Source organism: Epinephelus moara, chromosome 19, assembly GCF_006386435.1.
Source record: "Epinephelus moara isolate mb chromosome 19, YSFRI_EMoa_1.0, whole genome shotgun sequence".
Classification (NCBI taxonomy): domain Eukaryota; kingdom Metazoa; phylum Chordata; class Actinopteri; order Perciformes; family Serranidae; genus Epinephelus; species Epinephelus moara.
In genome coordinates, this window is record NC_065524.1 from 28,678,374 (window position 1) to 28,691,645 (window position 13,272).

The following is a 13,272-nucleotide window of genomic DNA, read 5'->3' on the forward strand; positions in this document are numbered from 1 at the left end:
TACTCAATGAATATTTACACAAACAATCTCTACAATACTGTATATTGTGTTATTATGTCGGTTACTGGGACTGTCTACAGAACAAAACATGCTACTGGTGTAGTTTCTCAATGGAATATTAAAGGGGCACAAAGGTTCCCTGATTAAAAAGCTTTAAATTTTTAATTTGAAAGTCTTCAGTTTTAAAAGTATGACAGGAAAAATTGTTTTTTTACATTTAATACCCTGATAAGTGCATAACCGTAATAGGAAGTTTCTACCTGCGAACATTTGCGGAGATAGTCAAGAGCAGGCAGGCAGAGGTCAGTGGAGCTGTAACCTGACGCATTGACACAGTCTCCAATCTCCTTATAGTCCACCTCCCCTACACGCAGACAGACAACCACACAGGAAATAATAACTTGGTAATAAATAAATAATTTTTGTTACTGTGCAAAGTAATGACCGACCCAAACGAAACAAAGTCTTTGACTTGTTTATGATGAAAAATGTGGGAAAATTATAAAAGCTAAAAATCACAACACTGATTAAGCAGTGTTTTGCCACTGGCCTATCAAACATTAAATGTGAAGTTTTTGCAGAAACCTTAGAAAAGCCTGCACGAAGAAAGTTAGTGAATTTACATGCACTAAAAAAAAAAATTAAAAAAAAATAGCAAGTACATGTGAGACAAACCTAGTCCTTTGATGAACTTCATGAGACACATGATGTAGTCGGTGGCAGCATTTGCAAAAACTTGGATGTTGTCGGTGTTGATAAAGGCCTCAAAGACATCGAACACTGGAGCCTGGGACTTCCCTGGAGGAGAGAAGGGGAGGGAGCGATGGAAGGAAGGATGAGAAAGGGGTAAGGGAGCAAAGACAGAGTTAAGGAAGGCGTGAAAGAAGGATTGAGGCATGGAGGATGGGAGGAACAGACAACTTTCAGAACTTTCAGATGATGACTTTCAGATATTTTCTTTAATAAACTGCGTGTGTATTGGTTTGGAACAGAGGCTGTCAGACGTACCCATGGAGTACTCTCCCAGCAGGTAGTCTTTGGTGTCAGTCTTGCTGCTGTGGACGGTCCTCAGAGCGCTGAACAGAGGCCTCCATCCTGACAGGATCTGAGGAGAGCACATCTCCACCAGCTCGCCTATTGATGTGATAACCTGCAGAGAGACCAGCAGAGAAACATCTTCTAAACTGCACGGCAGAATAAAGGAGACTGACTTATTGGCTTGTTTATTGATTGATGCAATTAACTTATAAAAGAATGAGAACAGATGTTAAGAGATTTGACTCCACCTGGTCCTGTACGTCCTCGTCACACAGCTCCAGCTGCATGATGTGCTCAAAGGGCCTGAACAGCGCCTCATTAAAGTGGAAGTGTGGAAGCTCCGCCCAGGTCGTCAGCACCTCCGTCAGAACATCATGAATGAAGGAAACGGCCTTCTGGGATACATGGCGCTCTTTGTGACATGCCGCCTAGGAGGAGCAAAAATTGAGTTATTGGAACAGTGTAAATGACACTTAACAACAGCAACACTCCCTTTGAAGTCCCCTACCTCCACCAGATGTGGGGCCACCACGCTCCAGGCCCTCATCATGTGGAGCAGAGGTCGGTTCTTGTTCCTGACGATCCTCAGCATGCCCTCGCCAAGACGGAAGAGATGGAGAGCACTGCGTCGTTCCAGCGTTGACTTGGCTTCTCCTACAGACACAGAGGGGACATCAGGCTCTGATCGGGCTTTATTCACGTCTTTTTTTGTTTCCTACTTGTGTGGCACTTTGTGTTGGTGACCGTGTTATTATTAGGACCAAATGGCCAACAAAGAATAGAGAGATGTAAAAAGCCACTAAGTAAGAAGAGGCCCTTATTTCACTTCTTGACTTTCAATAGATTAAAATTTGGTTTAATTGAGTTTAATGTTAGAATAATGGTCACTTTAGCAGACGTCTATGTTCACCTCATGTAGCCCTTTAAGGCTCAGTACACTGTGCTATTTTGGGTTGTCCCAGATAAAAGATGACCGACGCAAAAGAAACGTGGCGATATCTTTGGTTGTGGCTCTTTAAGGGCGAAAGATTTAAGAATGGTCTTGCGATCAAAGACAGCCTGGGATAAAATTCTGACCGTCAGAAATTTGGGATGACCATCTCACTGTGTGACTGCTGTTACCACCTACGTCTACTAACCAAATGACAGAAATACAGCATGAAATGAAGCACTTATCAGCGCGACAATGCTAAATGCTAGTAGATGCTAATAAATACACTTCAAGCTCTTGTTGCAAAAGTGGCATGCCAAATTGGCCTCTTTTAACCAGCCACAACCGCATCCACATCCTCCTCCTCTTCACTTTTTTGACACACATAAATGCCACTATAGCAAGGGCTCGATTTATATTAGTTTTCATTATTCTCTTACCACTATAGCAGCGTAGATAGATGATGATGTTTTGTCCTTGTGTATTGACACTGATGGACGTACGGTGTTGCCTGCAACTCTGTAGGCATTGTTGTCATCCATCACACTTGATGTTGTAACCAAGTTTATTAGATCCATTTTTGACCGTTTCGAACTAAAAATAACGAAACGAAAACAACACCGCAGTTTTCTCCTTTACTAATAATCAACTGTTATATCCTACAACAAACAAATGTACCCGGAAACATCAGGTTTTGAGAGCCAGATGACCTCAAAATGCATTAAACTGTACGGTTACTTGTGACGACTAAGGTCATAGTTATAAGTTAAGTAATGAGTGTATTCAGTGAGGCAGTGAAGTGAAGGCTGTGTGTGTACCTGGCATTGCCAGTGAATAGTCTCCAGTCTCAGTAACAGAGTCGAACAGCTGAGACTGAGAAGCTTTCCTGAGCTGCTGCAGGAAGCCAACCAGACCGACCAGGTTCAGCTTCGTAGCTGCTTCTTCAAACAACCTGGAACACACACACACACACACACACACACACACACACACACACACACACACACACACACGTTTCATTACATCTATGTGACTATCTACATATGTAAATAAATAGATCACAGATTCTAAACAGCTTGTAAAGAACAGGTTAAAAACCACAGTGAATATTCAGAGTGAAGAGGAACGAAGCTTTGAGGCAGAAATGCAGCGGTGTTGCCCTTTAAGCTGGCTGTTTTTGGGACAGCCCTGTGCAGAGGAGTATTTACTATGTTTTGGCACCACTTTCAGCTTGTAAATGTGTTCGGTCCATCTGCTACGAAAGATCAGAGGGAACATTTTTTTTCTATTTGCTCCTAAAAGCAGCCTAGATAACTGGTTACATAAGAGATGATCCTTGAAATAAACACAGTTTATTCCCTGGTTGTGCCAAACTTAAATAAGTGCAGAACTGTTGGCACGCACACTTATACACACGCAACTGTATAGCTGTACTTGTGAGGACTCTTGCATTTACCTAAACCTAATTCTCAATTTAACTGTGACACAGTCAGATGGCTCTGTGCTGCTGCTGCCATCTTGTGGCTGTTACAAAAAGTCAAGGTTATTCAGGGCTGCAGCACCTCCTGCTGAGCACCAAGTGTCAGGGAAATGAGATTTTGGAAGATAAATTCATCAAGAGTCACCGTCATGCTGGCTGCGAATTTAAATAGCTGATAACAAGGACGCAGCTGACGTGTCACCAGTCTGTTGCTGCACTGAGCTGCGGGAGCAGGTAGCAATTATTTCTTCATGTCTCCACACTGTGCATCCTTCATTTAGTCTGAGATGTACTGAGAGAGACTGTTAGAGTTGGGGGTAAATATAACTGCTGTTATGATAGGGTTTATTCTATACATGCTATATGTATTGTTTTGTGTTTTTGCATTTTCCTCAAATTTAATAAAACTTACTTTTAACAATTATATCAATTTCATTATCTTTAATAGTAAAGATTTGTAGAAAAATACCTTAATTTGTGCCTGACATTCACACCCTGATATAACGTGTTGAATTTAAAAATATAGATTTAATATCAACATTAAAATGACTGAGGACATGCCCTGAAATAGGTGGTTTGTTGATGTTGCTTCATGTTCGGTCTGTACGTTGAGTCTTGTCTCCTCTGCAAAGTGTGTTTCTGATGATGAAACACATTTCTCCCTCTGTTTTCTCTTATAAAAAAGAAAACAGTTGAACATTTAAAGGACAAATGCAAATTAGATAACTGTTGTAAAATCTAAATTGTGTGATGTGATTGAGATGTCTGTAATGGGCAGTGTTGGGGAGAGGTGAACTACTTGTAATTAAACTAGTAGTTCAACTACATGTTGCAGTAGCTTGCTAGTAGCACAACAACCTACATTCATATTTGCACTGTGATTCATGTAGTTGAATTACATATTTGCACTATTTGTGTAGTTACTACTGAAAATACAAACAGTTTAAGACCATTAAAGGAAAATAATTATCACTACTTTTTATTTTAACATTGCTTCTTTACTGTAAATGCACCGCTTCGAACACAATTGGTCATGAGTACTGTTTGTTCCTATTTATTAAAAAACACTGAGAAAACCGTTGCTTACTGTACTATTTTACAAGTTACCTGGCTAATACTGCTCGGTGCAATCCCTCCACCTGGACTCTGGTTACTGTAAGGCAGGTGTCTGACTGGTGGACATTGTATACAAAATATTGTTTTATTTTTTAGTGTGTGTATGACCTGTGAACAAGTGGCATGTGACTTTTTTGTATTATCGTTAAAATAATCTCATATCAACTTGAACATGTCAATTTGATCTTTTTTTTTTTTTTATAAATACTCAGAGCTACTTTGTCTAAGTACCTTTAGTTAACCAAACTAGATTTCTCTTTGCAGTAGTTAAACGTCTTTTAGTGTGTAGTAACTGGTGATTTGCAAAGCCTATCCCAGCTGACATTGGGCGAGAGGCAGGGTACACCCTGGACAGGTCACCAGACTATCACAGGGCTGACAAATAGAGACAGACAACCATTCACACTCACATTCACACCTACGGACAATTTAGAGTCACCAATTAACCTGCATGTCTTTGGACTGTGGGAGGAAGCTGGAGTACCTGGAGAAAACCCACACTGACACGGGGAGAACATGCAAACTCTGCACACTACCTTTTAGTACCAGGTCTGTGTGCTAGAAGAGGTACCAAAAATGGTAACGGTTAAGAACAGCTCCATTGGTACCATCCACAACTTTTCGCAGTGGAAACTGGAAAAAAGCATACCGAATTGAACTGAAGCGTACCGTACTGCTCGGTGGAAACAGGGCTATGTGTCAGCCCTGTGATAGTCTGGTGACCTGTCCAGGGTGTACCCTGCCTCTTGCCCAATGTCAGCTGGGATAGGCTCCAGCCCCCCCGTGACCCCCAAGAGGATAAGCAGTCATGGCAAATGAATGAATATATGAACCATGGCTAAAATAAATATTCACTCTTGTATGATTATAGAGATAAATCTGTGATATTTATTCAATGTGATATCAGTACCTGTCAGCCTGTGTTGACAGCGTACACACAGCCTTGGCAGCACTGGTCCCAGTCATCAGGCTGCCACTCTTCAGGTCCAGACCGCGGCCTCTGCTGCTCTCCCTCAGCAGCTCCTGGATGGACAGAGGCTGGATGACCGGCTGGCTCAGGCCCAGCTCCGAGGCCTCCGGGCTGGGCTCGCAGCTCAGCTCCAGCCCCATGTCCACGCCAACTGGCTGCTGGCTCTGCTGGGTGATGGTGGTCAGAGAGGACGACTGTGAGGAGCCGTCGCTGAAGTGGGTGTGCTCCAGTGAACTGATGTACTCGGTCACCCTGAGAGAGTGGGGGCGAAAAGGGAGGGAGAGAATAAGGAGGTAAAGGAGGTGAAACAGAAAAGTGCTGTATCTCTTCCTGAAAATGTAATCTTCCTATTGTTGTGGAAATATAAAACTATCTCAAAGCTTTTGTATTTTTCAAAGCCTATAAGAAAATATCAAACTCATAACAGGGAATTCTACTCCCTCCAATCATCCCAAGAGTTTTTATAAACTCAGATAGTATAATTGGAAAGAGGAAAGCAAGAAAAAAAATCGAATGGAGTCCAGGTTTTTTGTTTAATAAGATAGACCTGGTGAAAATTGGGTAGCAGCGAGCATTGCCATGCACCACACAGGGGAGCACAGTCCAATAGATTGTGAATTTAAGTAATAATTGGCCGAAACAGATAAGCTGATCAGTGCAGCATGTTACAGCAGTATCTGTGTTTGTGTGTGTTTACCTGAAGACATGAGGCCAGCAGTCGTGGTTGTGGCTGCCCATCTCCAGACCTACGTTCAGGATGGCGTCCATGCACAGCACATGAGCCGTGTGGAGGCGAACTCCCTGAGGACGGCCGATCTGCTCCAGACGCTGCTCGACACGCTGCTTCACTGGTCACAGACAAACGCACATCCAGATATATGACATACACATAGTCAAAGGACACAAACAGCAACACTCAAAGTTTAAATCTTCTCAACCTTTTCAGGGACAGTTTGGATTTTCTGTATGGGGTACTCATGCATAGCCAGTGTATCACATACAGTAGATGTCGGTTGGCACACCCCAATTGGAGAAGCAGCAGGAGTCCAACATGGAAGCTAAGCAACATACTGCTGTGGAGAGGGGTCAGCGGCAAAAAGTCCCACCTAATAAATCAATATCAGTTTAAGTGAATGCTATATTGAAAGTCCACTTTACCATTCTGTCAGACAACCTGTTCAGACAGGGAAGCCGTTTACAGCTTCAGTTCTCCACCTCTGCTCTCGTTACAGCCACCAGACTCCATTAACAAAACGAGTCATTTAAGCTTGCTGAACACACTAGCTGCTGGTCTACCGCTGCCTCGATCAGTTAGTTAGTTTGTGTTGTTGTGTGACTTTGGTGAATCAAAATGAACCCTGTTAAATGCCAAAGTCACACAATAACACAAGCAAAATAGCTGTTTAAAGCAAGGGTAGACCAGCAGCTCCTGTGTTCAGCCATGTTAAAATCACTGATTTTCTCAATGGAGTCTGGCTTTGAAGAGAGCGATACAACGGCTTCATTTCCCCATTGGAAATCACTGTCTGACATTAAGGCAAGGCAGTGAAAATATTCTTGACACAGTGTACACTTAAACTGATATTGATTTATTTTAGATGGCTATAATATGTTTTGCTGCTACGCATCCACAGCAGTAGATCACTTAGATTCCAGCCTGCTTCTCCAAACTGGGGGCGTGCCAACTGACATTTACTGCACATAATGTACTGTCTATGGATAAGTGCTCCATACAACCAGACATCAACAAAATCTGAACTATCCCTTTAATATATGCTGCATGCAACACATGGAGATAGCTGATATCATTAAAAGCTTGTCTAAATTTCAACATTGATCCTTGTTTCAAAAATATAGGGGATGGTAAAAGATGAGCGAAGAGATGGGGCTGTAGTTCCCACAGCTGTCACTAGGTATCTCTAAAGGCCTATTTTTCGCTCATGGTAACTAACTGGAAAGTCTGGATCAGAGTCTAGACATGTATTAATGGTACCAGTGTTATTTTTTTTTTATCAAACACGCTATTGTTCAAAATGATATTTACCTTGGCTTTAAAATAACAGAAAAAAAAACATTCAGGATTTCTTTATGTTTGAGCTGTTAGATATTAATTATTTGTGCAAAGCCAACGCTGTCGACTCAAATCTGTGTTCTGTTTGTGTGTTTTCTTGTGTATGAGCATGCATGTGAGTGTATTCTTTAGCTGCTAGTCTCAGTACCTTGCGTGATGGCGTCTCCCATCTCTCCCACCTCCTTCTCCTCCTTCTCTTCCTGCACACACGAGGCCGCAGCCATCTGGGCTAATGCTGAGGCACAGTTGGCAGCCACACCTGATGGCGCACACAAACACACACACGAGTTGAGTATCATTCATTTTCTCATCGTAAAAATCACATCACCGCGCAGTGAAAACGTCACTCTCAGTTCTCATCCAAAACTTTGACTCCACTAATGAGACAATTCAAAGATTTATACACAGCATGTCTGGGTTCTCATCTCCTTTGGGTGCATTTCAATTCTAACTGGACCATCCCTCCCCACATACTGTCCTCTCTCCACAGTTTAGCGTGTGCACCATGTGTTCATTCATATTCATTAATGCTTCTGTGCTGATAATTTCTATCAGTTTTCATGGCCAGGCGGGGGTGTTGTAAAAATGTATTTCCCCTGATAGTCTCTTTACAACCTGCAGTTAACAGTTGATGAAAACCTTAACCTCTCTGTTAGCCTCCAGTGGAGCCGCTGAGTGTCCAACAGGTTCAGGATGCTTCAGGGCAGCTGTGTTTATTAACTAAAGCAATAAATTCGATTCATTTAAAGCTTGGCAAAACCTTTCCTGGATGAATACATTTTGAAACAAATCTATATCCCGCACAATCCGTAGATTTATGTTAGCCTTTATGTTACATACTGCATGTTTTAAAATCACCAGAAATATTTAATGTGCTTCACAACAGCAGCAGTCGGCCATAATGCTCACTTTGCCACCATTTATCCAGCCCAGTGGATTGTTAAATCAACAGTCAGCAGGCTGAAATGTTAATTTCATTTCTGTTTGATAAAATATTAATCACCACTAAGTTCTCTGACCAGCTGCCAACGGCAAGCAAAGAGGCAAATTCCAGATGTCCTCTGTTATTTTTCACACCGAAAGTATTTAATAGAGCAATTATTTTACTCTTTGTGCCACTCTGCCACTTTCTGTAACAACATACAGCACAGCATATTGTGTATTTATAATCAGTTCAGGTTCATTTCTCTCAGTTTAATCAAAACAGAGATGACTGATGTTCTGCACATTTGTACACTCCAGAGGGGGTGAGCTTAATTTTGATGTGTCAAAACCAAACTGCCGACATTTGCACTTCATCTGTGTGATAGTTAATATACTTTACTGTGACTTTAGAGGCTGCCAGAAGAGTTGTTAAATAATATCAAAAGACCCTGCACACCTTTACAGGTGCTCTCAATTATTCTGGCTAATTAGACCTCTGTTCAAGTTGTAATTGGGTGGATATATGCTGGGAATCTCATGGGGTCCATTAACACCATATACTAGAAAGAAAATCAACAGGGGCACGTTCAGTGTGAGAACTGTGTGCACCGTTTATGGTTTCTGGGTTAAGCAACAAACAGTGTGAAACAGTGTGCGACAGACTTTGAGGTAGGTCTTCTACGACCTTATAAATCCTGCTGTATTGAAAAGGCAGTTCTATTGCATAACACAACACACACAACAGGTTATTCAACACACCAATCTTAACCTCATGACAGCCCCTGCCCTCTGGCCCTCTCCACTTCATCTCCATCTTGTGCATTTCTGTGGAGAGCTTGTTGTGTTAAGGACCATCCCAAACTGGTTACTGTGGAGTCGAAGTGGACAATAAAACCTTCCAACAGCCAGTCCGCCCTGGGGCTGACTTCTTACTCATCCACTATAATGCAGAAAACATCATATACATTTAAGGATTGTCTTATTATTACCTCATTTTACAGTTGGTGCTAATTATTTCATGGATCTTATGCGATTACAGGAAGCCTGTATGTGACAACAGCTGAACAAGCAAGGTGTCTGTGTGCTGTAAGAGGGACATTTCTCCGCAATTAACTATTGGTTAGGGGTGGGTTTGGGAAGAGGTTGTACTGTAAGCTGCCGTGACCTAACAAAAAAAAAATAGGAAACTGAGGGAAGGGTCAATCAACCACAATCTGTGGCACACCCAATGAGCTCTAAGGGCCACGACAATGTCAGGCCGTTGGTGAGCGTCTGATGCTCTAGTTTGTGTGGTGTGTCCCGCACCATTGGCACTAGTGGGGCATTTACAGCTTTTTTCCGGCTGATTCAGCATGTTGAATCAGTGTCAGAGACAGCAGAGCCCATCGGTGAAAGAAAAAAATCTGATTGGCACTTCAGCTCAGTGCAAAAAGGAAAAACGGAAGTGAGGAAAGTAAACAAACCGCTAAAATAAGGAGGGGATGAGACTGGAAAAACTGAAAGAGCTCTTTAGCAGAAATGGTTTATAATTGTGTTACTGTTCGCTAGCGCATGGTAATTATCATTTGTTCTTTCAACAACAGGTTGTGTTGTTAATGTGCTAACTGGCTAACTAGCATCATGAATCTGTCCTGTCTGTGTTCCAGTTTCCATTTTTGAAGGACATACACCACGTTCCAAATTATTATGCAAATTGTATTTAAGTGTCATAAAGATTAAATTTTTTGTTTTTCAATTAAACTCATGGATGGTATTGTGTCTCAGGGTTCTTTGGATCACTGAAATCAATCTCAGACACCTGTCATAATTAGTTGACCAGGTGAGCCCAATTAAAGGAAAAACTACTGAAGANTCATTTGCATAATAATTTGGAACGCGGTGTATACACTACTGCTGTATGCTGCGATGGAGAGTTATTTCCTCCCACGCAGGTTCAGAATGTAGATACTAGCTGGCCATTGTCTTTGAGTCCAACTTTTGCCGAGACACGGGCGATGTAAGGCGACGCAACAGTCGGCCTTCGTCGTCACTAGTTCTTTGATGTCTGTTTGGTGTGTCTGAGCCTTAAGAGGTCAAATCAGCCAAAACAAGTGTGGTTAACCACAGACATTAAACTCTTTGCAAGAGATACATAAGAAGGTGTTCCTGTTGAAAAGATTCATGAGTTCTGGGAGTTGTATCAGGGTGGTTTGACTCAAGCGGAAGCTTTGAGTGTCTGTTTAGCTGCTAAAAATAAGTGGTGATACTGAAGGCAGGTACATGCCTCTACATCAACTGAATCGTTCCAGCTCCTGGGCGGCTGCTGAGTATCTGACCCTGACCTGTCTGACCTCTCTATGTTGAGGAGAAAGAGAACAGAGGACTCCCCACAGAGATGAGTGATGTATCTCATTTTTCTTATTACCAGAGACACATGAGACACATGTTTCACCCACCCAAGGCGCAGCTGAGTGCGGCAGCTTTGCGTAGGCCGTCCAAGCTCAGACAGATGGTGTCTCTCTCCCTCTGGCTCTGCTCTTTGACTCCCTCAGCTCCCAGGATGAAGGCCAGGCCCTTGGAGCTCCCCGCCATGCGCCCAGTCAGCGGCGTGGACAGCACATCCATCAGGTTTTTCCACACGCCGGTAAGGATGAAGCGGGAGAACACAGCTCCTGAAAAACACACACAGGCTCAACTGAGAGAGGTGTCAAAGCAACAAGATTAATGCTACTGTAGCTGCTGCCAGGAAACAACAGGATGCTGTACAACACTGTAACACATCAGACATTCATTAAGATTTTATCAACAAAGCAAAGCAGTTTCTGTCCGTTAGTGGGTGTTTACACAGCAAGTGGCTGGAGTAATTGATGGTGCTGACAAGTCGAACAGGAGCACACACACAAGAGCACCAAGGGTATAAATTTCGCCAGGTGTGACTCAGCAGCAGTTACCATGGCAATTCTGGCCAATCCTTAATCCTCCAGGGGGATGCAGAAGGAGCGCAGGTGGTCCCTGACTCATATTTTCCATCTTCCTCTCTGCGCCTGCCCTCTGCTGCTCTCCTCTCCCTCGCCCCTCACCTTTCTGTTTTACTTTCCTCTCATCATTTTCTTCCACTCAGCCTCTTTTCTTTCTCAGTGCAGTAACATCAAGACAAATTCAGTGACGTGATACATTAATATTTGAGTCACATCCACCGATTGACCTTTTGTTCCTTTTTAAAGTGATAATTTGATTAGATGGACACAAGTTCAAGAGCAGTATACAATGAATCACATTTTGAAAAATGGTCAATCTTGCAAACCTAACCACTTCTAACCTTCCATTAAATGTCTTTGAAATCTTTAAATTAATATATATGTCCAAAAACCAATAACATGACATGTTCGGTGAAGTAATTATTCATTCTATGTAACAATCAATGAATCATCACAGTAGATGAAACCTTAAGTTTGATTATAAGGTTTTATATCCATTGTCATTGTGAGCGCTGGCAAGTTTTGTAGTGTGGATGTCCTGACATGACCCCAGCCAGATGATCTGACATGACCGTGACCAAATCTGGGTGTACGAGGAGAAGCAAATGTTCCCAGAACTGGTTAAAAACAGCAGCCTAAGTGACAGGAAGCACCTTCAATGTGTGCGTGTAGGAGTGTCACATATTTGTGAACTGATACTGCTTTTTTATCAGACACTATTAATTGTCATGATGTAACAATTCTTTGGCTTTCCCTCGAGATTAAAAGACCTTCAAATGTCTCATTTGTGCTACGACATAATTGGCGTTGTCGGGGAGAGGGCCCTGAAAACGACACAAAGTTTGCTGCGTCTCTTCACTCTGTATGAGGAGCACACTGCGGCCGCATAAAAAGGAAGAAGATCTTTTGATTTTTAATTCTGAATGCGACCTCGCCAGAGTTTGGGAAGATGCAGTGACTGATGTCAGAATTCTCTTGAGATTAAAAGGCCCTCAAATGTGCAACTCTATGTCTCAGCCTCTCCTATTTTAAGTCTCGTTTATGCTACACCAGTTTCAACCCCTGTTTTGATGCAGAACTTATTTTGCCTTGTTTGGTATGATCATGCTAAATGGATTTAGCTTTACCTGTAAATTAAATTCCAGAATAAATACATCAAATTCTAGTGTGCATGATTAAGTGGCATGTAGCGGTGAGGATGCAACATTGCAACCAACTGAAACTTCTCCGTTTGCCAAGTGTGTAGGAGAACTACAGTGGCTGACGTGAAAATGCAAATGGTCCATGGTTTGTCCATTCTGGGCTACTGTAGAAACAACATGGTGGATAAACGGCTCATTCTAAGGTAACAAAAACACAAAGACTCTTAGTTTCAGGTGAATATACACTAATGAAAACATATTATACTCCATTTCTGCCAATATATACTCCTAAATCCTACACACTGGACCTTTGACAGGCTGTTTCCAACATCCCACTGGAGGGCAGATGCTAACTGGTGTTAATGATGTGCCAAAGCAATTACACCATGCTCCCTGCTACAGACCTTAAGTTCAGCAGGATATAAAACACTCCATTATTAATTTTTCTGCCTGTTATGGCGAGGCTCATTTGTGACCTGCGATGCCCAAGGCACCACGATAAATGGTCGGAGCATTTGAGCAGCAGCTCTGTTTTGGGAAGCTTCACCTCTCAGCGCACAGCCTGTGCAGCATTTTCGGCTGATTAGCACAGCAGCGGTTCAGCAGCACTTTCAGAGTGAGTGAACCCTATTTAGAAGCAGTG

The 13,272-nt window shown here is 42.4% G+C and overlaps 1 protein-coding gene across 1 annotated transcript in view; it reads right to left on the reverse strand.

Annotated features, from left to right (window-relative positions):
• The window catches only part of arfgef3 (ARFGEF family member 3), a 72,503-nt gene that overhangs the window by 24,135 nt on the left and 35,096 nt on the right, over positions 1-13,272 (reverse strand). The window contains exons 19-28 of the mRNA XM_050070412.1: positions 10,966-11,181; positions 7,755-7,865; positions 6,233-6,383; positions 5,476-5,787; positions 2,788-2,921; positions 1,547-1,692; positions 1,287-1,466; positions 1,009-1,150; positions 676-798; positions 261-364 (exon numbers count right to left, since the gene is read on the reverse strand). Of these exons, the coding sequence (XP_049926369.1) occupies positions 261-364; positions 676-798; positions 1,009-1,150; positions 1,287-1,466; positions 1,547-1,692; positions 2,788-2,921; positions 5,476-5,787; positions 6,233-6,383; positions 7,755-7,865; positions 10,966-11,181 (1,619 nt within the window). The remainder of the gene's footprint in view (positions 1-260; positions 365-675; positions 799-1,008; positions 1,151-1,286; positions 1,467-1,546; positions 1,693-2,787; positions 2,922-5,475; positions 5,788-6,232; positions 6,384-7,754; positions 7,866-10,965; positions 11,182-13,272) is intronic.